The sequence below is a fragment of the Neofelis nebulosa genome, chromosome 6 (genome assembly GCF_028018385.1).
Source record: "Neofelis nebulosa isolate mNeoNeb1 chromosome 6, mNeoNeb1.pri, whole genome shotgun sequence".
Classification (NCBI taxonomy): Eukaryota; Metazoa; Chordata; class Mammalia; order Carnivora; family Felidae; genus Neofelis; species Neofelis nebulosa.
The window spans coordinates 77,491,845-77,519,123 of record NC_080787.1 but is presented as its reverse complement, the minus strand read 5'-3'; the positions used below and the strand labels follow the sequence as shown (position 1 = coordinate 77,519,123).

Below are 27,279 nucleotides of genomic sequence, written 5' to 3'. Positions count from 1 at the left end.
ATTTTGCATCTATCAAGAGTAAACTATTAAAGTTAATGTTTCTGTAGGAACAGTAACTAATATCACATTTGCTTCATCTAGAACCTTTATATTATATATTATAGATAATGTAATAAACATCCTATATTTAAATAACTATAGGTATTATTTTCATGGCAACTAAATGGATATGGCAGGTGATATTTTACTCATTTGGCAGTTAAACTAACTGCTAATGAAACAAGGAACAAATGTTAGATTCCTAACATTGATACAGGACTGTGCTGATTTGGATTTTCTGTTTCTATTCCTAGAATTAGATAATGTGTTAATAGTTTCATAATGTAAGTGATAATGTTGGCAGCATCTTTCTAAACATGATGGTTAAATTAGTTCCTGTAAAGAGTCTATGTTGAGGAAAACTGATTAGTAGAGTGTATCTATAGATTGAACTAAAACTGGTATTTGTTTTACATTTTAGATCCTACAGATGTCTACACTTGGGGAGATAATACAAATTTCACCCTGGGTCATGGGAGCCAGAATAGCAAACACCATCCAGAATTGGTGGATCTATTCTCCAGGAGTGGGGTTTATATCAAGCAGGTAGTTTGAAGTATAATTTGAGTACTTTCAGAGATTAAAAAGAACTATTGTGTTTGATAGTTTATTTTTTTTCATTTAGATTGTGTTAACTTTGTTGAAAGGATGATAACATTTTAATAAACAAATTGATCAATAGAACTTCACTAATTCTGTTTTAGATGTTGTTAGCTTTAATCCTACCTAAACTGTGATAAATACCATAAAACTATGAGATGTTTGTGCAAGCAGGGTTCAAAATTAGAAGGCACTATAGAGATATTACTTTAGCTTTAAAAAGGTAGAGCTTCTGTTAACTTTCTAGCATTTGTTTCCATTTCACAAAAATTAAGAGTTCTTTACATTGTTTCTCAAGTGAATTTGTTATTGCAACTCATTGTTATTAGTTTTACGGGAGGGAACCTGAGTTCCTAAATATGAGTAATTATAAAATTTTAGTTAATATAATTGCGAAGGTTTGGTCTTTGGGCTTATTTCATTATGCTGAAGGATATCTTCCACTTCCATGGATTTTGCTACTGTTGACATAATCCTCTTTTTCTATAATGCAGTGTGTGTGTGTGTTCACCTGAGATTGACTAGGTCCTCAGAATTCTTAAAATGCTACTCGACCCATTAGCAGCCACTGATGATTGATCACAATTAGGGCAGTTACAAAAGATACCTCTTTTCCTTTTATGAATTAATATATGATGTAGTTTTCATGAGCTGAGAGTTTTCAGGAACAAGAATTTTTAAGCTAGTGAAGGAAGAAATGGTGGCATTAGGAAACCAGAGACTGACTACCTTCTGATCCTAAGATATATATGTTACAGAGGAAATGAGCATATTCCACTTGGTTAGGCTTATACATGAAACAGTACACTTAAGGAGAAAGCAACACGTAAGGCAAGGAAGTGAGAATATTTTGTGAAGAGATTAAGGATTAAGGAATTTTATTTACCACAGAATGAGGATTGAAGCAAGCATTATGGATAGGTTAGAGAGGAAGAAAAACTGTAAAGTACAGTCAGAAAAGAGAAGACAAGCTTTACAGGAATATTTACTGAGCACCAGTTATATAGACAATCCCATTAGCCACTGAAAGGGGCTGATATTGTACTATAGAACCAAGTGAATTAGCTGAGATTATTAATTTTAGCACAGTATATTCTAGAGAATTAAGGTGAAAAGCTGTAATTAGTTATCTCCTTAAAAAAAAAAAAACTCAAGAGGTTTGGGGCACCTGGGTGGCTCAGTTGGCTAAGCGTCCGACGTCAGCTCAGGTCATGATCTTGCAGTCCGTGAGTTTGAGCCCTGCATCGGACTCTGTGCTGACAGCTCAGAGCCTGGAGTCTGCTTCAGATTCTGTGTTTCCTTCTTCTCTCTGCCCCTCCCCTACTCACAGTCTGTCTCTCAATAACAAATAAATGTTAAAAAAAATTAAAAAAAAAAACAAAACAAAACTCAAGGTTTTGAGGCACCTGGGTGGCTCAATCGATTGAGTGTCTGACTTAGGCTCAGGTCACGGACTCGTGGTTCATGAGTTCAAGCCCTGTGTCAGGCTCTGTGCTGACAGCTTGGACCCTGGAGTCTGCTTTGGATTCTGTGTCTTCCTCTCTCTCTGTCTCTCTGTTCCTCTCATGCTCACACTTTCTCTCTCTCTCTCTCTCTCTCTGTCTCTCACTCTTTCAAAAATAAAGATTTAAAAAGAAATTGGGAGGTTTTAAAGTTGGAAGACTTATTAAACTCTGGTATTGGTTGTTTAATAGAAGTCAGAAATATAGAGTGGCATTCTAAGATTGGAGATAAAATTGAACAAAATGTATTTCTGGCTTCAAATTTTTTTCCTTTACAAATGCTATCTTTGTATTACAAATTTGAGTACAATTTTGGGTTTTTAGACTTTCTGGGTATTTGTGATACAGCTAAATGAGATAATGACTTTATACATAACTTACCATAAGTGTACATATTCACAGAATTTACTAAGTAAAGGATATGTGTAAGTAGAGCTTGCAATTCAGCTTCTAATTTTCTTACTTTCCATAAGATCTTGACTTTTTTCTAAGTCAATTTCTGATAATCCTAACATTTCTTTAATTCTTTAAAAAAATTTTTTTTATGTTTATTTTTGAGAGAGAGAGAGAGAGAGATAGCGCATGAACAGGGGAGGGGCAGAGAGAGAGGGAGACACAGAATCTGAAGCAGACTCCAGGCTCTGAGCTGTCAGCACAGAGCCCGACGCGGGGCTCAGACCCAAAAACTGCAAGATCATCACCTGAGCCGAAGTGGGATGCTTAACCAACTGAGCCACTTAGTCGCCCCTAAGATTTCTTTATTTCTTAATCATTTTTTATATCCAAAGTTAGAAATATTTATAGATGGCCTAAGAAATGTAAATGCAAATGATTTTTAAAAGTAAGCAAACAGAATTTTTAAATACTATATAAGGTAAAATAAATACACTGAATGTTAGATACATTAAAAAAATAGTAAAGTGTGGCAGAAGGGTTAAGTATGTAGGTACACAAACAGGCATACTTTGTTTTATTACACTTCGCTTTATTGCACTTAACAGATACTGCATTTTTTACAAATTGAAGGTTTGTGGCAACCCTGCATTAAGTCTTTCGTTGCCATTTTTTTTCAATAGTGTTTCTTTACTTAATGTCTCCGTGTCACATTTTGGTAATTCTCTCAGTATTTCAAACTTTTTCCTTAGTATTATACAGACCATTGAAAAACTTGGGGGTTGGGGCACTTGACCCCTCATGCAATCAAAAATCTGTGCATAACTTCTGACTTCCCAAAAACTTAGCTGCTGTTGACTTGGAGTCTTACTGAGAACATAGCACTACTTGTATGTTACATACATTATACTCTATATCCTTACAATAAAGTAAGCTAGAGAAAAGAAAATATTATTAACAAAGTCATAGGAAAGGAAAATACATTTATTTATTTTTTAAATTTATTTGTTTATTTTGAGAGAGAGAGAGCACAAGCTAGGAGGGGCAGAGAGAGGGAGAGACAGAAACCCAAGCAGGTTCCATGCCATCAACATAGAGCCCAAGGTGGGGCTTGAACTCAAAACTGTGAGATCATGACCTGAGCTGAGCTCTGGAGTCAGACATGTAACCGATTGTGCCACCCAGGTGCCCTGGAAAATACCTTTAAAGTACTGTACTGTATGTACTGGAAAACATCTGCATATAAGTGGATGTTCACTGAAATTCAAACCCATGTTATTCAGGGGTCAACTGTATTTCTTCTGGGTGAGCTGTGATAAGTTATCTTTGATATTACCATTGTAGTTGTTTTTGGGTAACACAAACTGCATCCATATAAGATGATGAACTTACTTGATAAATGTGTACTGCACTGTCCATTGTTCCCTGTGTATCTACCTCTTTTGGAGCCTCCCTATTCCCTGAGACACAAATTATTATAATTAGTCCAATTAAGAACTCTGCAACGGGGGGTGCCTCGGTGGTTGAGTGTCCCAACTTCGGCTCAGGTAATCATCTTGCGGTTGATGGGTTCAAGCCCCACGTTGGGCTCTCTGCTAACAGCTCAGAGCCTGGAGCCTGCCTTGGATTCTGTGTCTCTCTCTATCTGCCCCTCCTCCGCTCATTTGTCTCTGTCTCAAAAATACATAAACATTGAAAAAAATTGTTTTTAATAACAAAAAAAAAAGAACTCTGCAGTGGCTTCTGAGTGTTCAAGTGAAAGGAAGAGTTGCATGTCTCTCACTTTGATTCAGAAGCTAAAAATGATTCAGCTTAGTGAGGAAAGTGTGTCAAAAGCTGAGATAGGCTGGAAGCTAGACCTTATCAACCAAAGAGTGAACCAAGTTATGAATTCAAAGAAAAGGTTCTTGAAGGAAATTCAAAGTGCTTACTACAGTGAACACGTGAATGATAAGAAAGTGAAACGGCCTTATCGCCAAAATGGAGAAAGTTTTAATCACCTGGATGGAAGATCAAACGCTCGCCATAATATTTGCTTCAGCCAAAGCCTAATCCAGAGCAAGGCCCCAACTCTCTTCAATTCTGTGAGGGCTGAGAGAGGTGAGGAAGTTGCAGAAGAAACATTTGAAGTTGGCAGAGTTTGGTTCATGAAGTTTAAGGAAAGAAGCCGTACCCATAACATCAGAGTGCAAGGTGAAGTAGCTGGTGCTGATGTAGAAGCTGCGGCAAGTTATTCCCAAAGATCTAGCTAAGAGAATTAATGAAGGTGGCTCCACAAAACAACAGATTTTCCACGTAGACAAAACAGCTTTCTTTTGGAAGAAGATGCCGTCTAGGACTTTTATAGCTAGAGAGAAGTCAATGCCTGCCTTCCAGGCTTCAAAGGACTGGCAACTCTCTTGTTAGGGGCTGATGACTAAGCTGAAGCCAGTGCTCATTTACCATTCTTAAAACCCTAGGACCTAGGACTAAAACCTAGGTTAACTTAAAACCCTAATTCCTAGGACTAGGAATTATGCTAAATCTACTCTGCCTGTGCTCTACAACTGGAACAACAGAGCCTGAATGACAGCACATCTGTTTACTGCATAGTTTACTAAATATACGTTTCAAGCCCACCCGTGGAGACCAGTGCTCAGAAAAAAAGATTCTTTCAAAATAGGACTGCTCATTGAGAACGCACCGGGTCACCCAAGAGCTCTGATGGAGATGTGCCACCACGAGATTGTTGTTGTCATGTTGTTTTTATGTCTGCCGACACAGCATCCATTCTGTAGCCCGTGGACCAAGGTAATCATTTTGACATCCAAGTCTTATTATTTAAGAAATATACTTCATGCAAGTATAGTTGCCATAGACAGTGATTCCTCTGGTGGATCTGGGCAAAGTAAATTGAAAATCTTCTGGAAAGGATTCACCATTCTAGATGCCGTGAAGAACCTGCATGATTCATAGAAATAGGTGAAAATATTAACATGAGCAGGAGGTTAGAAATTGATTCCAGTCTTGGTGGATGAGTTTGAGAGAGTTAAGTAAGTGTAGATGTGGTGGAAGTAGCAAGAGAGCTAAAACAAGAAGTGGAGCCTGAAGATGTGACCAAATTGCTGCAATCTCCTGATCAGTCTTAAAGGGATGAGGAGTTGCTTTTCATGGATGAGCAAAGACAGTGGTATCTTGAGATGGAATCTCCTCTTGGTGAAGATGCTGAAGATTGTTGAAATGACAGCAAAGGATTCAGAATATATTACGTAAACTTAGTTGGCTAAAGCAGTGGCAGGGTTGAGAGGACCGACTTCAGTTTTGGAAGAAATTCTACTGTGGGTAACATGCTATCAAACAGCATCGCACGCTACCGAAAAAATCGTTCATGAAAGGAAGAGTCAGTTGATTTGGCAGACTTCATTGTTGAATTGTTTCAAGAAATTGCCATAGCCATCCTCACTTTTAGCCGCCACCACCCTGATCAGTCAGTAGCCATCAACAATGAGGCAAGAGCCTCCACCAGCAAAAAGATTACGACTTGCTGAAAGATCTGATGATGGTTAGCACTTTGTAGCAATATAGTAGTCTTTTTTTTTTTTTTTTTTTTTAACGTTTATTTATTATTGAGAGACACAGAGCGTGAGCAGGGGAGGGGTAGAGAGAGGGGGAGACATAGAATCTGAGGTAGGCTCCAGGCTCTGAGCTGTCAGCACAGAGCCCTACGTGGGGCTCGAACTCACAAACTGCGAGATCATGACATGAGCCGAAGTCGGTTGCTTAACCAACTGAGCCACCCAGGGGCCCCAGTATTCTTAAAATGAAGGTATATACGTTATTTTTTTTTAAGCCACAGTGCTATTACATGCTTAACAGACTATAGTATAGTGTAAACATAACTTTATGTACTCTTAGAAACCAAAAATTAATTTAACTCACATTGCTGAGAAATTCTCCCTATTGTGGTGATCTGGAACCAAACCCACAATATTTCCAACATATGCCTGTATTTAAAACTGCTTTTGGTTTCCTGTTAATTGCCTTTTGATGAAGTTCAGTCATTTAAGTACCCTTATCTTCTGGTAAGAGTTTGTGAGTATATAAGTGTGTGGACCAGGAGGGTAAGGGGGATGTTGGAGACATGGCAGGTAAAAAAGGAAGTGGGGAAAAGAGTAAAACTTGAAAATAAATATAAAATTATTTAAATCCATGTAGTGATATTAAAGACATATTAGACAAAATCAGAGTTATTAAAAGGACATACTAACCACCAGTCTAACATAGGATGTTTTTTAAAAAATATGCTTAAGGCATTTTCACTGTTTGCTTTAATAACATATATTGCTAGTTGTTAATCTTTGTGTTTCATGTTGCATTGCCCAGTTCTTGTTTGGGATTGTATAAAGCTGGGAAACAGCTGGCTACTGCTTTTTGTGGTTGAACACTTGATATTTATATTTCCCTTTGTTTAGTCTCTTCTGTGGGAAACATATGCTTAATTTCTTTGTTCTTTTTCCTATTTATCAGTGTTTTTAGGGATAGTTTTAAAATAAAGCATATATAGTTTTAATTTTTATTACAGAACATGTACAAAGTAGAGAAAAGTTAAATCCACACATACCTATCATCCAGTGTAAAGTTAGCAATATTCTGTAGTTTGTGTTTTTATATAAAATAAAACCTATTTTATTCAGAGAAATTCAATAATATTCTCTTGTTTTCTCTTAGGTGGTGCTTTGTAAATTTCACTCAGTATTTCTGTCTCAGAAAGGGCAGGTTTATACCTGTGGTCATGGTCCTGGAGGACGTTTAGGCCATGGAGATGAACAGACATGCTTGGTAATTGAAATGTCGTTACTCATTTTAGGTAACTTCAGTAAAATTTCCATAAACTGGAAGCTTCTGTTAACTAAGAAAAAACATTATTTTTAACCTACTATAAGCAGAGAGTTATATACCAATTGATAATATAGTTTAAAAAATCAGTTTCCTGGTATATATCATGTTCAAATTATAGGATTTTGATATGCACAATTCTAAAGCATCATAGAAAAATTATATTTTGCTTATAGCAAATACTTAGATGAGAGTGTATAAATAAGCTTTAAAATAATTCCATAGTTGAGATTTTAAAAGCCAGACTAATTGTAAAATGCTTTTCTTAAAGTAGTTGGATTTGTTTTTTTTTAACTTCTCATCAGAGTATTTGTGGTCTAAAAGTTGAGCCCTTATTCTCATTGTATAATCACAAAATTGACTCTCAAGCTACTAAAACTTAGTGCTAATTAGAAGAAACCTGCTAATCATTACATTCAATAAAATTGCCTCAGTAGGTGTTTTTAAGGTAACTTTTTTTGAAGGGATTACTGGTATATTTGTCATCTATTACAGGGTGCTTTACAAAGAATAGAGAGGTATGACAACAGCTTCCATTTTTTGAGGGTTTATATGTTCTAGGCATCAGTCATACTTTTCATGCAGTATTATTACCTTAACTTAAGCCTGACAGCAGTCCTGTGAGATTATAGGCATTATCATCTTCATTTATGTTGTGTCAGAGACTTTTTTTTTATACTTAAAAACTCATTTACTCCTTACACCTGTATTTTCCTGTATTTTTATTTATTTTTTCAGTACTTGAATACTTTGGCTGAAGAGCTGCCTTTATTTATACCAAACAAATTTGCACTGGGTGTATGATAAGGGCTCAAAAATCATTTGTTGGACTGAATTATTTTATTGAAATGTCTTGCTGGGATTTTGTATTTTACTCATAAGCCAATGTCCATATCCTATTAAACTCACTTGTCCCTTGCTGAATTGTAGGGTTTACCTATGATAGATACAGCCATTTATCAATGTTGTCATTTTGGATACAGTATCACCAGATTCTATTTGCATTTTTGTATAAATGACTAATATATTATACTAAGCTAATTTTATTTTGTAGATCCCTAGGCTTGTGGAAGGACTGAGTGGTCATAATTGTTCCCAGGTGGCAGCTGCAAAGGATCATACTGTTGTACTGACTGAAGATGGATGTGTTTATACATTTGGACTAAATATTTTTCATCAATTAGGAATTATTCCTCCACCTTCCAGTTGTAATGTACCCAGACAGGTAAACTTCTTTTTTTTAAAACAACAAGATGACTGTTTGTTATAAAACCTGTGTGGATAAAAAGATGGAAGATATTGATATGCAACTTATTTTACTTATATTCCATGGTATATACTTTATTTTTCACAGGAGTCATTAAGCATAGTATAAATTAGCATTTGTTTGGAGTAAGAAAGAAGGCACTTGGGAAATTAGGCCCCAAACTGCCTTTGATTCAGCTTTTTTTTTTAATTTTTCTTAATGTTTATTTTTTTTTGAGAGGGAGACAGAATGTGAGCAGGGGAGGGGCAGAGAGATTGGAGACACAGAATCCAAAGCAGGCTCCAGGCCCTGAGCTGTCAGTAGAGAGCCGGATGCGGGGCTGGGACCTGTGAAGCACAAGATCATGACCTGAGCTACAGTCAGATGCTTGACTGAGCCACCCAGATGCCGCTCATCTTTTTAAGTATTCACAAACAGAGGGGGATCCACATTTTTGGGGTTTGAAACAAATAATTTTGAGGGCGTCCTTAAGAAAAGACATGAAATTTATAAATGCAAAATGGGCTATCCAAATGAGTTACCCAGAAGCCTGAGCTTATTGGGCTCATGGAAAATATGCCTCTGCACAGAAATCCTACCTGGCAAGATTACTTGCGGGGACATACGTTCAAAAGCCACTGTTATTTGTTCTAATTTCCAGCTCCCATTTGCACGCCACCACTGCTCAATTTCACAGACCTAGTTCACAGAACTAGGAGTGGTGCTCTAAATTAATATATTACTAGAATCATCACTTAATAACAAACGTGTTTTCAGCTCATAAAATTTTGTATTTCAGAGGTTAAATTTCTTTACTGGTTTAATCCTCTGGATTTAAATTTTTTAGGTATATGGGGTGCCTTGGTGGCTCAGTTGGTTAAGCGTCTGACTTGATTTTGGCTCAGGTCATGATATCACTGTTTGTGGATTTGAGCCCCACATCAGGCTCCATGCTGTGCACAGCCTGCTTGGGATTCTCTCTCTGCCCCTCCCCCTCACGCACGTGTGGCACTCTCAAAATGAATGCATAAACTTAAAAACTAAAATTATTAGGTATACATTTTTTATTTACTAAATTATTAAATCTAATGCTTTTCCATTGTGGATGAATAATGGATCAAAAGGAAGTATTACTCAGGAATAGAGGTACTCTCCAATCTGTGGTACTTTTTGGTTGGAAGATCCATTTTCTATAGTGTGGAATTTGTGGATATTTAATCATTTTGTAGATTTCTTTAGAAATGGTAGATTTTATTTCTGTTTTTATTCTCATTGTGTGGCTGTCTTGGAGCTTTGGACATACCCAGTATTCTCAACTGGGGTTACTTTTGCATCTCCAGGAGCCATTTGGCAATGTGCAGAGACATTTTTAGTTGTTGCACTGTGGGTAGGGGTGGGAGTGGTGCTACTGACATCTAGTACGTAGAGTCCAGGGACACTGCTAAACCTGTAATTTACAAGATAGTCCCCTACAACAAAGAATCATCAGGCTGAAAATGTCAGTAGAGCTGCACTGAATATGTCAAATTTTTTTCTTTTTTTTTTTTTTTCATTTTCTTCATTTTCCTTTTTTTTTTTTAATCGGGTAAGTGTACTGTTTAATTCCCATCAGCTCTTTCACCCATCTACCCACCCACCCACCACCTCTCTGGTGACTTTCAGTTCTTTATAGTTAAAAACCTCTTTCTTGATTTCTGTCTTTTTCTCCTTTGCTCATTTTTTTTCTTAAATTCCACATGTGAATGAGATCATATGGTATTTGTCATTCTCTAATTTTGCTCAGCATTATTCTCTGTAGCTCTGTGTTGTTGCAAATGGAAAGATTTCTTTCTTTTTTTTTTTTTTGTGGCTGAATAATCATCTATTGATGGATGCTTGGGCTGCTTCCATAATTTGGTTATTGTAAATAATGCTGCAATAAACATGGGTGTACATGTATTCCTTTAAATTTTGAGTAAATACCCAGTAGTGTGATTCTTGGATCATAGGGTAGTTCTATTTGTAATATTTTGAGGAAACTCCATACTGTTTTCCACAGTGGCTGCCCCAGTTTGTATTCACACCAGTGCAAGAGGGTTTGTTCCCCTTTCTCCACATCTTTGCCAACAATTGTTTGTGTTTTTGTTTTTAGCCATTCTTCCAGGTGTGAGGTGATATCTCATTGTAGTGTTGATGTATTTCCCTGATGATGAGCATCTTTTTATGTGTCTGTGGCCATCTGTATGTCTTCTTTGGAGAAATGTCTGTTCATGTCTTCTGCCCATTTTGAGTGGATCATTTGTTTTTTGGGAATTGAATTGTGTCAATTCTTTATATATTTTAGATACTAACCCTTTATCAGATATGTCATTTGCAAGTATCTTCTCGCATTCAGTAGGTTCTCTTTTGGTTTTGTTGATTGTTTCCTTTGCTGTGCAGAAACTTATTTTAATATAGTCTCAGTAGTTCATTTCTGCTTTTATTCCTCTTGCCTCAGGAGACATATCTAGAGAAAAGTTGCTATGGCCAGTTTCAGAGAGATTACTGCTTGTATTCTCTTCAAGGATCTTTATGGCTTCAGGTCTCACATTTAGGTCTTTTACCCATTTTTGAGTTTATTTTTGTTTATGGTGTGAGAAAGTCATCCAGTTTCATTCTTTGGCATGGAGCTGTCTATTTTTCCCAGCACCATTTTTTGAAGAGACTGTCTTTTTCCCATTGTTTTTTCATTCCTACTTAATCAAAGATTAATTGACCATATAATTGTGGATTTATTTCTGGGTTTTCTGTTTTGTTCCATTGATACATGAGTATTTTTATGCTAATACCATGCGGTTTTAATTATTACTACTTTGTAATATAACTTGAAATCTGGAATTGTGATACCTTCAGTTTTGTGTTTCTTTTTCAGGATTGCTTTGGCTATTCCTGAGATGCAAGGGTGGTTCAGTATTTGCACAGCAACTAGTGTGATATGTTATATCAATAAGTCATCTGGTTAAAACTGTCAGTTGTGCCATTGAGAGACCCTGAATGTGCCAATATTTGCACAACAATCAGTATGATATGTTATGTCAATAAGTCATCTGGCTAAAAATGTCAGTAGTGCCATTGAAAGACCCTAAATGTGTCAAATTTAAAAGTACTACATTTTCTGATGAAATGAAAATGCCTGTTTTGCATATTGCTTGTTGATAGTTTGAATGATTTGGTTTGTATACCATGCCAATTTTTTATGTTAAAATTGCTGACTTAAAATGGCTATATCAAAATGTCTTGTGTTCTGAGAACAGTTGGAGTCTCAGTGTTAGTGCTGAGATCTATTAGTGAATTCTGTCATTAGAACTTGAGGGGGTACTGATGGTGAGTATGCCATATATTGATACCTTCATCAACTGGATCTTGTAAAAATTGTACTAGTTCATAGATACATAGTAAACTGCTGTCTTGTCTTTTTGAATAGATGCAGGCAAAATATCTGAAAGGAAGGACAGTCATTGGAGTAGCAGCAGGCAGGTTTCATACAGTGCTATGGACTAGAGAAGCTGTTTACACTATGGGACTAAATGGTGGACAACTGGGTAAGAAATCTTGATGACAATGTCTGAAAAAAAAATTGAATTCTTAAAGTGGATATTTTGTGATTTATTTGTGCAATTTTTTAGGTTATTTGCCAGATCCCAATGGAGAAAAGTATGTAACTGCTCCTCGTCAGGTCTCTGCCCTTCATCATAAGGATATCACTTTGTCTTTGGTTGCTGCAAGTGATGGGGCCACAGTCTGTGTTACCACGAGGGGAGATATTTACTTACTTACAGACTATCAGTGCAAGAAGATGGCTTCTAAGTAAGTGTATTTCTGTAAAGAAATCTCACTTTAATAATAACTCAACTCTTCCAGCAAAACTCTGATTATCAGCTTTATGCTATATGATCTGAAGTGGAATGGAGAAAATTTAAATCTGAAAGGAAAGGGTTTTTGCATTTGATGACCTTAGTCTTTTGACAAGCATCCAGGGAATGTATGTAGTAGATGTTCTCTGTAGGGACACCTGGGTGGCTCAATCGGTTAAGCGTCTGACTTCGGCTCAGGTCATGATCTCATGGTTCGTGGGTTCAAGCCCCATGTCCAGCTCTGTGCTGATAGCTCAGAGCCTGGAGCCTGTTTCAGATTCTGTGTCTCTTTCTCTCTCTCTGCACCTCTCCTGCTCACACTCTTTCTCTGTCTCAAAAATAAACAAACATTAAAAAATTAAAATTCTCTGTAAATTATAAAGCAGTATTTCTGAATTATGCTTAACATATGGTTATGGGTGACCTATAAATTTCATTTTTTTAATGCTTCAGGTACACAAAACTAGATTATAATTCTTGGTTTGTGACACAATCATCATTGGTTCATGTGTACCCCCCTTTTTTTTTTTGTTATGCACTTCTTTATTTAAAAAAAATAGTTAATCATATACCATGGATTCAGTCCATGTATTTATAACTAAGTGGTATATTTTTTATCTTTATATTTGTGTAGCCTGTTGTTACTGAAAGTAAGTCTAGTAGAATGCAGTTAATTTAGCAGTAGTTGGTTGGTTCATCAAAAAGCCAGGTAAAGCAGGGAATCCTAGAACTAAGGTGTAAGTATCACTAGGTCCACCAGTTGGAGTTCCCTCCCTATCTTTCATGCATAAGCCATACCCAGAAGGTGTCATCTCTGATTTCATCTTGAACAGTGTAAGGAGCAAGTGATTAAAACAATTGTGAGATAAATTAATATGGTAAGAGTCCTTTACCTTTTATACATTTTCAATCTTATATAGTCGATTAATCCATTTCTGGTTTGACGGCAGCTTTTTGCTTTACATATTTCATGTGTCATTCCAAAGTATTCAACTTTCAGAAAAAAACATTCTTTTAAGAGTAATATTTTATTGGCTTATATGTTATCTTATTCAATAATTACAGTAATAAATACAAGTAGAGAAATACATCTTGGAACAAATAAGATGAAATTCAACTACCTGGAAGAGTATAGCTCAATTAGTGGAAGCAATAGTCTGCAGGATTTCTAAAGATTAGCCAACTAACTTTTAAATAAGCAATCAGGCATTTAATTTGAAATGCAACAAAATGTGCTTTTGCTATTGTAAATGAGATGGTACTTCATAAACAGATTCCATCCATGAAATTAGCTTATGAGCAGAGAATGTCAACCATCAGTTTGCCACAATTTAGCTTCTATGTGTAACAATTGGAAGGGTATTAATTGTAGGTCATATTTCAGTTTTAGAAACATGAAAGTGTGAACATAAATGTTTCTTGGAACTGACTAGCTTTTTTTCTGATCATGAGGTAGTTTTTTTTGGATATTAGATTTTGTTATTGATAAATAACATTAAATTGTGCAAATATGTTATAGCCAAGTTTCTAACTAAGAAAATTCTTTTGTTACAAATTGTTACAACATAGTAATTTTGAAAAGTAAAAAATAAAAAATCTTAATGCAAGCAAAATATCTGAAAGGGAGTACAATGACTGGACTAGCAGTAGGTTTCACACAATGCTATGGGCATATCACATGTGCAAATATAATGGAATGGCTAGTGGATGTGTTATTAAATTAGTAATGATTTTCCTGGTAGCTGTAGCTATTTAGGGTTGTCCATATTTGAAATTAAGAATTTGTTTTATTTTGAATTTAGTTTTTCATTTCTGTTAAATTGCAAATATACTTAGGAGCTTTTAGTTTTATCAGTTACTTAAAATAGAGTGAACGTGTGCATTAGCAAGTGGGGCTATAAGTGTCAAATGTGTGTATATGTGTGGGTAGAGGCATTTGGGAGGGAAGGACTTGCTATAAAAAGAAATGGCCATTATGTAGGGGAAACTTATGGAAAGAAGGGACTAAGGATACCAAAGTCCAAATCATCTTCCTTTACCTTTCACAATAATCACCCTAGATTATTGTTTGAATAGTAATTTCTTTAAAATCGAGCATGTGTATTTTAGAGAACATATTAATGTAGAATTTTTTTTTCACCTAGGCAACTAAACTTGAAAAAAGTTCTTGTTTCTGGGGGGCGTATGGAATACAAGGTTGATCCTGAAAATTTGAAGGAAAATGGAGGTCAGAAAATCTGCATTCTTGCAATGGATGGAGCTGGAAGGGTGAGTGTATATTTATGCAAAAATGTAGTAATTTTGTTCTCAGTTGATAACTGTAGAGGATCTGATAATGCGAACATGAATTACCATGATAATGACTTCTATTGACTTTATTTCTCTCTTTTTGACATCTAGTACTAATTATTATGGAGCTGGTACTTCGGGGAAAGTTTGAGGACATTAACAAAGCTGCCCTGTGAAACATTAGTTAAAACCGTAGCTCCAGATTTCATTTACTGCGCTTAAAATGGAAATACGGGATTTTGATGGATTATTTGATATGTATACTGAGTACTGATAAAGATATCAAGTTGAATAGATATGATATATGTAACTACTCTTTAAAAAAAGTAATAGCTAAACAGGTAGTAATAAAAATTTGGTGCATAATTAGAAAGTTTTCCCCCTATTTAGTGTTTTTTGGTTTTTTTTTTTTAAGTTTATTTGAGAGGGAGTGAGCAGGGGAGGGGCAGAGAGAGAAGGGGGAGAGAGAGAATTCCAAGCAGGCTCCATACCATCAGTGCAGAGCCTGATGTTGGGCTCGAACTCACAAACCGTGAGATCATAACCTGAGCTGAAACCAAGAGTCAAGACACTTAACCGACTGAGTCGCCTAGTTGCCCTTCTCCAGATTTAGTTTTAAACAAATATACACGTATGTATATTTTCAGAGACTATAACTGTCATATATAAAAGATAATGTATTTCTAGATCACTATATGATGACTCTCTAATCTCTCTCCATTTAAGTAGAGTTCTAATTTTAGTTCCCTGTTCAAATATGTCAGTACATTTCTCTAATGAAATTGTTAAATTAAAAGTATACATTAGTAACATAAAGAATTTTACACTGTGGCTAGAAAAACAGATTGCTTTTTGTTAATGAAGTAGAAACATACAATGAGAATATTTTCTGAGGTTTACATAGTGCTATAAAATTTGACATTTTTGAAATTGAAGAATTAATCAAAGCTCCACCTACTGGTACTGAACAGATATAAACTTATAGTTGATCATTTTAACATAGGGAAGTATATTAGAATTAGAGTTCTAATTTGTACTAATGGAAGCAGAGGCATGGGATTACACAAAATTGTACAAAAAACATTTGACTCTAGGATATGTTTCATTTACATTAATATGGATCTAGTTTATACCTCTGGATTTTTACTTTCTGCAAAATTAGAATCTTACTATGAAAACCAAGCTCTGAAGGAATCAATCAGTATAGTCTTTTTTATGTAAATTTGAGTGACCTTGGCAGATAACCATTTTTAGTTTTTTTAATTATGAGGGGATTGAACTTCTAAAACTAAGCAGTATTAATTTTTCAAATGAGATCTTTCTTGGAATGCAAATATATAAAGCAGACAAGAGTTGCTGCTCTGGATAAAGCTGGATTGTGAAACTCAGCACCCCACCTCTCATTATTTTCTCCATCCCTGAGCGTCAGCGTCTAAGCCATTTCTCAGGAACACTAAGATTTGCAGAACCACTTGGAAGCCATAACTGTATTATGAGTTTTCTATCTCTAAGATTTTGTTTTAGTTTTATAATTGGGTTATTCATACATCTTTTTTTTGAGAGTTAAAGTTTGGGTTTTCATAGGGTGATTTTCATTCTTGCAAATAGATGGTACTGCACAAGTCTGATATCTAAGATTTAGCTTTCATAATTTTTTCTTTATCATTGTAGCAAATCTGTTTGCCAAAAACAAGTAATACTGAAGATTACTTCTTCTTAAGAGGAGTGTCTTTCAAATATTTTTAATGCTTCGTATTTGTTTGATATACTTTTTTCTGAAAGACACAGTTCTTTAAAAATAGATTTTTATAGTATCTTTTTTCCATAGAAGAATGAACATTGAAACATTAATTAGAACTTTTATTTTATAGATACTCTTTCCTGATTTCAGTTTTTGGTTGTTCAAATGCTGTATGGGAATATGTTTATATTCCAGTGTAATTTGGTTTTAGGTGTTTTGCTGGAGATCAGTCAGCAGTTCCCTGAAGCAGTGTCGATGGGCCTATCCACGCCAGGTGTTCATTTCTGATATTGCTTTAAATAGAAAAGACATTTTATTTGTCACACAGGATGGAGAAGGATTTAAAGGGAAGTGGTTTGAAGAAAAAAGAAAGAATTCTGAAAAGAAAGGTCAGTTCATATATGTGAGTAGCACATAAAGTACCTTTCAGTTAACTTTTTAATTTTGCAAGTATTTATCATTAGGTTTGACAAGTATTATTAGGTTTTACCCTTAGGTCTCCTCTTTTGATTGTGGTTTGTGTGTGTGCAGGTAAGCAGAGTGAATTCAGTCCACTTAAATCGAGTTTTCAACCTTTCATCTGTCTCAGTAGATCTTGAGGTCACGGCTCCTTCCTATCAGTAATAGAAGATCACTACTGTAAATAGAACATTACACTGTTGCTAGCCTTGGCTCAAGGGGTCGGGAAGTGTAAAGTTTAAAAACAAAAAAACAAAAAAAAAACAGCTTCCCAGATGCTTTTTTTTTTTTTTTTTTTTTTTAATTTTTAATGTTTGTTTATTTTTGAGAGAGAGCAAGAGACAAAACATTAGTTGGGGAGGGGCAGAGAGAGAGGGAGACACAGAATCCGAAGCAGGCTCCAGGCTCTGAGCAGTCAGCACAGAGCCCAATGTGGGGCTCCAACCCACGAACCGCGAGACCATGACCTGAGTTAAAGTCAGATGCTTAACCGACAGAGCCACCCAGGTGCCCCTCAGATGCATTTGAACCATCTTCCAAGCTCCATTTTTACTCTTCCTCCCTACGTTGAGAATTGGGTGGCTTGTACTTTTGTTTTTACATGTATATATACAGTTAAAGTTTTTAAACAGTACATTTCATAACTTAAGGGAAAATTATGGGAAGAATAAAGTTTTCATATTTATTGAGAATTTTAAAAAGAAAAGGTAGTTATATTAAACAGCTGCTAGATAGAGATGTTTTATTTCATTCCTTGATGAATATAAAGGATAGCTTTAAGATGCCACCATTGAAAATAGAAGCTTTTCATTATATAGTTCATTCTTAATTTTTTCTGATTATAAATTTATAAATGTTTGGATTACTTGCATTGTTTTTTAACTTAGGTTAGCAACTTTTTTCTTTCATTATAATTATTCTCTGTTGATTTTTCTTCTGGAGAAACTAGAATACATTTACTTCTTCACAGTTCATTGGCCCCACCATAGCCCATGTCACATGGACAACTGCAAAAAAATATGTTGCCTTATTTGTACTCTTGTTTCTTTTTATCTGTTCTTAACTGATTATCAGAGTGATCTTTTAAGATCTGATTCTAATATTCCTGTGTTTTTAAAAACTCTTTAATGGTTTCTGCACTTGCTAAACATGGCCTCTACAGCCCTTGCTCTGACCTTTGTCTGTGTCTCTGAAATCATCTTGATTTCTCTCCCTTTCATTTACCACTCTCGAGTCACATTGACCTTCAGATTTTCAGTTTTGTTCAGTAGTCCCAGGGCTTTTTCTAATTTTTCACATCTCAGCTTAATTTATATGTCAGAAACGTTTTCACAGATCCCATAATCTAAATTGAGGGTACCCGATTTCATTTCTCATATTCCCTTTGTATTTTCATGATGCAGTTCATTTTTATTTGTTTTCATGTATTTATCTTTGTGACTAATTTTTTTAATGCTTTTTTCCTATCAGACTGTTAAGATGGCAAGGACCTTAACTGCTTTACTGTATCCTTAGCATTCAGCATATTTTCTGACAGATAGTATTCCCTTATTAAGCTATCCGTTGAATAAATAAATCAGTTATTGTATGCTAAAACATATATAGAGCACACTTATACTCAGACAATTACAAACATTCTTCGAAATCATAAAGCCACAGTGGGGTTATTAATGATTTGTTGTATTTCTTTTATTTCTTTATAGATTATGCAAGTCTGTAAACATTTAAAGTATATTTGCTACATGCCAGATATAGGACTATGCTTTAATGATACAAAACATATGTAAGATGGGCCCCTGTTCTCAGACACTCGTAAGTTTGTAGGGATAGTAGACATGTATATAAATATTTACAGTTTAAAAATACTAATATATTTATGTTAGGTTTTTTGAGAGCACAGAAACTGAAATAACTTGAGTATCAGAGTAAGATTAGGAAAGCCCTCTAAGACTGAAATAGAGTGGATTTGAGAGAGTAACCAAAATGCAGGTTTTGACTTGTAAATGTAGGAAGTCCTTGGAATTGTATCTTAGCCATATTTAGTGGTCTAAAACTGAATTCATGATCTCTGCTCCCACATCTGTTTTGCAATGTTTTCTTTCCAACTAAATGGTTATCTTTGACACCTCACATCCCCCCCCCTCCCCGCCCATCCCTGTATCCAATCTGTCACCAAGTTTTTTCACTTTAGTCTCAAGTATTTCTGAAATCTTTCCACTTGTCTCGAGTTTCATTGCTACAGTAACTTCAGTGTTATCATTTATTTTTTTCTGGATTCTTATTAAAGTCATTTCCTAAATGATCTCTTTGTTTTTATTTTTAATTACTTCCAACATTCATCATATTGCAGCTGGAGTCATTTCTTTGCATGCAGATTTCATACTTTTCTTTCATAGCCTTGATCTGACTTGTAATGATACAATCATTTGTTTAAACATCTGTCTTCTCTGCTACATTGTGTACTCCAAGATGGTAGGGACATGTCTAACATCACTACTGTATCACAAGGGATAGACTGATGATCACTGTATCACAGGAGCACAGTGTAGTCACTCAGATATTTGCTGAATAAATGGAAGAATGGAGAAGGAAGTGGAGGAACAAACAAGCATACAAATTATGAGGATGCTAAATTTACATATTTTTAATGCAAGCTGAGGAATTTTAGAAGCCAGTATAACACTAGATTTGTTTTTTAGAAAGATAACTTTGGTTGCAGTGTGGAGGATGTTTTTGCTGAAAGGGATGAAATTGTGGATAATTGAGAATGGACTCACCAAAATTTCCTGTTTAATACCTGTACATAGGGTACAAATTGTGTTGAAGAGAGGGAGGATATAGTTCTTCAAGAGGACTGCTATATGAAAGATATTTCCATATTCTAGTTGTTTTTCTATTTTCTTTACTCTTAAACCATTTTAATAGCTTCAATAAAGCCTCCATTAATGAAAGTTTATTTATTTTTCTTTTTAGCAGAGATTTTATCAAATCTTCATAATTCCTCATCAGATGTGTCTTGTGTCTCTGATATAAATAGTGTGTATGAAAGAATTCGACTTGAGAAACTTACTTTTGCCCATAGAGCTGTTAGTGTCAGCACAGATCCAAGTGGATGCAACTTTGCAATCCTGCAGTCAGATCCTAAAACAAGGTACACTTGTATATATTAAATTTCATTTTTTAGAAGAAATAATCCCTTTCTTTTGTTTTCAGTAGCTGCTGGAACAAATTTAATTGAACTGCTTTTGCCAAGACTTGAAGAGACTTTAGACATAAAATCATATTAGCTGGATAACTCAAAGGTGGAATTTGTTATAGGAAATGATGAGAGTTTCTTTTCGTTTGTAAACTGATATTTATTGAAAATACTGAAGATACATATGTACATGCACAATATTTATTTATATTGTAGTACTTAAGATGTACTCTAGGTTCCCAGATTCTGAGAAATATAAATATTTGTTATGTAGTTTGAAAAAATATCTAACCCTTGAATATGAAAATTAATAAAAGAAGAGGTAGTATATAATCATCTGTAGGGTAGTGTGACTCTCAGTGCAAATCTTTCCTAAGTCACATTGGTAGAGAGATGACAGGTTAAGATAAATATTAAATATTTAATAAATATTTATAGGGTACTGTTGGGAAGAAATCCTAGAAGCAGGGTGACCATCCAACCTGGTTTGCCCAGGTCTGTCCCATTTAAAGCACCAAAAGTCTCATCTCCTGGAAAACCCCTCAATCCAGGACAAACTGGGAGGATGGTTCCCCTACCTGGAAGGGTGGAATGTGGATTGGGAAGGTGTGATAACATTCTTACAGTATTGAAACAATCAGTGTTGTGGAGTGATTGTATGTCTGTGTGTGTGTTTATCTTTACTTCCTGAGTTTCTGACCTATTCTGGGATCATACCTGAAGTATTTGCTCATTTCTTTGTATATTTGGTTTTCTTCACTTAAAAGGATAAAGAATAAAAGGATACAAAAGAAAAGGTTGAGAACTGTACCCTTTTTTGGATGTTTTTAGTTTTATAGTTCTTTGTGTTACAGTCACTTAGAAAATTTCTATGAAGTGGTCATTTGGATTTATAACCTAGTGTTTCCCTATAGAAATAGAAAATGCTGCTTTTAAAGGAAAATTTAAATCTTGTCATTTTAGTTTAGGAGAAAAATAGAAAAAGGAATAGAAACATTTTAAAGAGTAATATAGTATCTAAGACTGTGCAGTATGCTTATATTTTAGGAAATACCAGATATAAAGTCTTGTAAGTTTGTAACTAAAAAAGAAATTGTACTTTAAAAGGAGAAAAGGCTAGGGATGCTTTTTTTTTTTTTTTTCATTTTCTTGAAAGTAAAAATGATTTTTTGTTTCATTTCTAGCCTTTATGAAATTCCAGCTGTATCTTCATCATCCTTTTTTGAAGAGTTTGGCAAACTGTTAAGGGAAACAGATGAAACGGACAACATACATGATGTGACATTTCAAGTTGGCAATAGAATCTTCCCTGCACATAAATATATTTTGGCAGTGCATTCTGACTTTTTTCAAAAATTGTTTCTTTCAGATGGGACTACTTTAGACTTTGCAGATGTTTACCGGAAAGATGAAGATTCTGCAGGATGCCATCTCTTTGTGATAGAGAAGGTTCATCCTGACTTGTTTGAGTACCTTTTACAATTTATATACACAGATACTTGTGACTTTTTACTTCATGGCTTCACACCAAGAATAAACTTAAACAAAAAACCAGAAGAATATCAGGGCGCTCTGAATTCTCACTCAAATAAAATGAATTGCCATGAAGATAATCAGAAGTCAGCATTTGAAGTTTACAGAAGTAATCAAGCTCACATAGTTAGTGAAAAGCAGAAAAGCAAACCTAAATCTTCCAATAAAGGGAAAAGTATTGGGGAAGATGATCCTGTAAGAATGTTGCAAAATGTTGCAAAGAAATTTGGTTTCAGTAATTTGAGTAGTAGGTATGGCCTCTCCTTAATATCTGTTCTTGAACCTCATTATGTCCTTCTTTTAGAAATTCTTTTTCTTGTCTACTCCTCTTCTCCCCTCCCCCAACTCTCTCCCCAACCCTCCTTTTTAGAGGGAGGTACATGGATATGTTCCTTCTTTCCTTTCTTCTAAAGCTATCTCTGCAGGACTCACTGGATTAAAACATTAAAGGATGAGGATTAAAACATTAAAGGATGAGGAGGCTGTTAGTCGGTTTGAACTCTCTATGGTGTTTGTATAACAGGGATCTGGAATGGTAGGCAGTGTGGTATGCTGGAAGGAGAACTATCTTTTGAACTAGAAATACCTATATGTGCCTCTTTACTATGACTGGCTGGAGCCAAGATTTCTTAGTTTCTTTGAACTTCAGTTTCTCAGTAAAGAAAATGGGGGGGGGGGGGTGGATAATTGTGATCTCATGTAGTTTTGTTATATAGCATGTGTAAAATGCCTAAGACAGTATTTGTCATATAAGCTAGATTCTTTGGAATTCTTGTTTTTCTTAAAGTATGTATATTGCTTGTGAAAGTATAACCTTATGTGTGGGGTAGGAGCAGAGGAACAGTGTATATCTTGTTTCCTATATAAAAACACTAATGGGCTTTGTGGTATGATTTTGATATATTTTTTGTCAGTGATGATATTTAATATACAGTTGACCCTTGAGAAACATGGGTTTGACCTGTGCAGATCCACTTGTATTCAGATTTTTTGTGATAAATGCAGTATAGTACTGTAAATGTATTTTCTCTTATGTTTTTCTTAACATTTTCTTTTTTCCACATTATTGCAAGAATATAATATGTATATGAATATAACATACAAACCACAGACATACAAACAGATCTACTCTTTGATACTGGGAACACTTCCAGTCAACAGTAGGCTCTTAGTCATTAAGTTTCTGGGGAGTCAAAGTTATATGCAGATATCACCTCCTTGGAGGGAGTGCTGGTGGTGACTCTAACCCCAGCATTGTTCACAAGTCAACTGTACTTTGAATTGAACTAAAATTGGAAGGAGAATATATGGTACTTTTTTTTTTTTTATCACAGAGTAGGGTTTGTTGAGATACTTTTCTAGGTGATATAAATTATATAATTAGGTTCAGATGTAAGGTACTGTAATTTGCTGGATTTTCGTTTTGGTCCATCAACTTAATTTTTACTCTTTGACAGGTTAGATGGAGTCAGATTTGAAAATGGAAAAATTAATGTTATTGAGAAGAAAACTGGTAACAAATCAAAGCTAAATCAGAAAAAATGGTAAGTTAGGAAATGAAGACAAACTTTTCATCTCTAGATTTTGAACCTAACTATGAAAACAGAGCTCTTCTTACTGACATATGAAACAAAATATGTGAATAGATACCTTACCTTTACTAGTCTTCATTTCTAGAAATATTGGAGAACTGTTAAGGTAAGTGGATAAAATATTAACTTCTCAGTAAGACATTTAAACAGTTTTTTAACAGTTTTTTCATTATAAATGAAAAAAATTTTTTTTTTTTCTTGGCCCAAGTTTTGTATTTTTCAATAGGTAGGAAATAGTGTTACCCTAAAATCAAACTAATTATGCCTCTGCATCATTATGATGATTATTTCCTTTAGTATAAGTTTTTTAATAATAAAAAATATTTAGAATATAATTTATTAAAAAGTTTTTGTGAGGCATGTGGGTGGCTTGCTTGGTTAAGCGTCCGACTTCCGCTCAGGTCGTGATCTTGCAGTTCCTGACTTTGAGCCCCACATCAGGCTCGCTCCTGTCAGTCTGTCAGCTCACTTTGGATCCTCTGTTTCCCTCCCGCACCCCTCCCCCACCTGCGCTCTCCCCAAAATACATACATATTAAAAAAAACAGTTTTTGTTTTTAGGTATTTTTACTTTGTAGGTGAAAAGTTCTGGAGAAAGAAACTATGGAGATATCTAGATTGTGCTTAGCAAAGAATAGGTTGTAAAAGGAACTGACTTAAAGACCTTTGATCATGATGTCACTTACTATTATATTATTAAAACTTGGTCTGGCCTGTACCGAAAAAGGAAAATTAGAAGTCTGTTCTTGAATATTTATCTGTATTCAGTTCCCTTTAAATATTCTTTATTATAAGGCCCTTTTTATCTTTCCTCCAGTGGAAGGAGATGAAGTACTTTATTTGTATGTATGCCCTCAAGTTGTTTGTTGTCTGCTATCTTTAATTAAGACAAAATCAAGTTAAGCCAAATCCTATAATAAATTTTCTACTTGCTAAATATGTAAAGAAATCACTCTTGCTTCAATTAAAAAAAATTTTTTTTCAGTTCGTTTCTATGTGATGTGACCATGAAATCAGTGGATGGAAAGGAATTTACTTGTCATAAGTGTGTTCTTTGTGCCAGACTTGGTAAATATACTTTTTATTAGTTCCTGATTTGTTGGTTTTAGTATTGTTTTACTGTTCTAATAGCTTGTACTTTTTCTTTTCTCAGAATATTTTCATAGTATGCTGAGTAGCTCATGGATTGAGGTAAGATTTAAGTTGAAAACACATGGCTGGTAATCATACTTTTTAAAATATATTTTATATGTTTAGTATAACATACTAAAGAAATTAAAAATGGGAGCCTGATATTTTAACTTAATTTTATTTTTGTATTAAACTTGATTTATGCTGAAGCCTGCTGGAAAATAGCATTTAGAATTAAAACTTATTGCAGAAAGGCTTCTTAAATCAAAATTTCCCCTTTATTATTTAGACGTGTATTTGGAATAACAGTGTATTTGGTTTTTGTTTCAATTTTTCTTGCTACTCCATGCTATAAGGCATTTTAAAATTAAACGTATGTCATTTTAGCTTTGTGTTTTATAAATGTTTTTTTTTGTTTTTTTTTTTTTTTGCATTTGATGTGATTCCTGTTCAGAATTTTCTGTACCAGTCAGAATGTAGTTTTTTGTAGTTTAAAATTAATTATTTTACTTTATTTAGGCTTCCACTTGTACAGCTCTGGAAATGCCAATACATTCTGACATACTGAAAGTTATTTTGGACTACCTCTATACTGATGAAGCTGTGGTGATAAAAGGTATTCATAAGAGGACATTTTAGATGTTTAAGATATAATTGAATAATGGCAAAATCAACATGAATCTTTAATCTAATTGAAATAAGCCATCAACAGAGGCTTAATTTAGAATAAGCAATAGGGATGATTACTAATAGTAAAGGAGTGGATAAAGAAAATTTTCATTACCTCTGTGAAAATGAGTTCTGTAAGAATTATATATAATGGTTGAGATTAGATTGAACAGTTTCATACCCTACTACTTACATGATTGAGATGAGGAACTGATGATATGGAATATGGTTTTGACAAACACTTTACAAAGTTTTTTCTTGTTTGTTTTCCCCCTTGTGATAATATATCTGAGGGAAAAGAACTAGACGAAGAATTGAATCAAAATTTATGAAGAGATTATGTTTATATACTTTGTCAAGCAATACACTGATGTTTTAGTTACAAAGTATTTTTGGTCATAGGTGTGATGGAGTGTTCAGCTGTATGTATATGCCACATTTTTTTAAATCCATTCATCCATCAGTGAACATTTAGGCTATTTCTATATCCTTACTGTTATTACTTATGCTGCAGTGAACATGATAATGTCTTCAAGATTCTGATTTCAATTCTTTTGGCTAAATACCCAGAAGTGGGATTGCTGTATCATATGGTGGTTATATTTTAATTTTTTGAGGAACCTCCATACTGTTTTCCATAGTGGCTATATCATTTTACATTCCTGCTAGTAGTGCACACAAGTGTTCCCTTTTCTCTACATCCTTGCCAGCACTTGTTATCTTTTGTTTTATTGATAATGGCCATTCTAACAGGTGTAAGGGCACCTCTCACTTTTTATACTTTTTATTTGCATTTTTCTGATAATTATTCACATTGAACACCTTTCATGTACTTGCTGGCCATTTGTATGTGTTTTTTGGAGAAATATCTATTTAGCTCTTTTGTCCATTTTTTAGCTGAGTTTATTTGTGGGTTTTTTTTTTGTTGTTTTTTTTTTTTTTTTTGCTATTGAGTTGTAGGAGTTTCTTACATATATATTTTGGATATTAATCCCTTATCAGATATGGTTTGCAAATATTTTCTCCCCTTTCTGAAGGTTGCCTTTCATTTTGTTGATTGTTTTCAACATTGCTTTGTAGAAGCTTTGTAGTTTCGTGTAATTTCACTTGCTTATTTTGCTTTTATTGTGTGTGGTTTTGATGTCATATCCAAAATATCATTTACAAGACTAGGATCTTTTTCCCTGTTTTCTCCTACGAGTTTTACAGTTTCAGGTGTTAGGTTTAATCTTTAATCCATTTTGAGTTAATTTTTTTATATGGTACGGATCCAGCTTAATTCTCTTGCATTTACTCATTCAGTTTTCCTAGCACCCTTTATTGAAAAGACTACCCTTTTCCCATTTTGTATTCTTGATACCCTTGTTGAGGATTAATTGACTGTAAAATGAGCGTTTATTTCTGGGCTCCGTGTTGTGTTCCACTGTATTTGATTACTGTAGCTTTGCAACATAATTTGAAGTTAGGAAGTGTGATGCCTCCAGCCTTGTTCATCTTTCTCAAGATTACTCTGTCATTCAGGGTTTTTGTGGTTCCATATAAATTTTAGGATTGCTTTTTCTGTTTTGTGCAAAATGCTATTGGAATTTTGATAGGATTTTATTGAATCTGTAGATTGTTTTGGGCTGAGTGGACATTTTAACAGTATCAATTCTTTCAATCCATGAACATGGGATATCTTTCCATTTATTGTTATCTTTAATTCCTTTCATCAATGTTTTATAGTTTTCAGAGTACAGATCTTTTTCTTTTTTTAAAGTTTATTTATTTATTTTGAGAAGGAGAATGTGCACAAGTGGTGGAGGGAGAGAGAATCCCAAGCAGATACTCTCCATTGCCATTGCAGAGTCTGACTTAGGGCTCAAACTCACAAACTGTGGGATCATGACCTAAGCTGAAATTAAGAGTTGGATGTTTAAATGATTAAGTCACCCAGGTGCCCCAGAATACAGATCTTTTATCTCCTTGGTTAAGTTTATTCCTAAGTGTTTTATTCTTTTTGATATAATTGTGAAAGGGATTATTAATACTTTTTTGGATAGTTCATTGTACATAGAAAAGCAACTGATTTTTATGTTGCAATTTTTACTCAATTTGTTCATTCTTTTTTTTTTTTTTTTTTTTAAGTTTCTATATTTATTTT

General features: G+C 34.5%; 1 protein-coding gene across 4 annotated transcripts in view; it reads left to right on the top strand.

Annotated features, from left to right (window-relative positions):
- IBTK (inhibitor of Bruton tyrosine kinase) overlaps window positions 1–27,279 on the top strand; it is a 91,272-nt gene that overhangs the window by 16,466 nt on the left and 47,527 nt on the right. For 2 of the 4 annotated variants that reach the window (XM_058734555.1, XM_058734553.1), the window contains exons 4-16: window positions 461–585; window positions 7,242–7,352; window positions 8,464–8,634; window positions 12,098–12,215; window positions 12,300–12,480; window positions 14,672–14,795; window positions 16,769–16,946; window positions 19,993–20,167; window positions 21,397–21,996; window positions 23,203–23,289; window positions 24,322–24,404; window positions 24,490–24,527; window positions 24,987–25,083. In XM_058734555.1, the coding sequence (XP_058590538.1) occupies window positions 461–585; window positions 7,242–7,352; window positions 8,464–8,634; window positions 12,098–12,215; window positions 12,300–12,480; window positions 14,672–14,795; window positions 16,769–16,946; window positions 19,993–20,167; window positions 21,397–21,996; window positions 23,203–23,289; window positions 24,322–24,404; window positions 24,490–24,527; window positions 24,987–25,083 (2,088 nt within the window). Of the gene's footprint in view, window positions 1–460; window positions 586–7,241; window positions 7,353–8,463; window positions 8,635–12,097; window positions 12,216–12,299; window positions 12,481–14,671; window positions 14,796–16,768; window positions 16,947–19,989; window positions 20,168–21,396; window positions 21,997–23,202; window positions 23,290–24,321; window positions 24,405–24,489; window positions 24,528–24,986; window positions 25,084–27,279 lie in introns of all 4 variants that reach the window. The other 2 variants (XM_058734554.1, XM_058734552.1) reach the window with 1 other exon arrangement.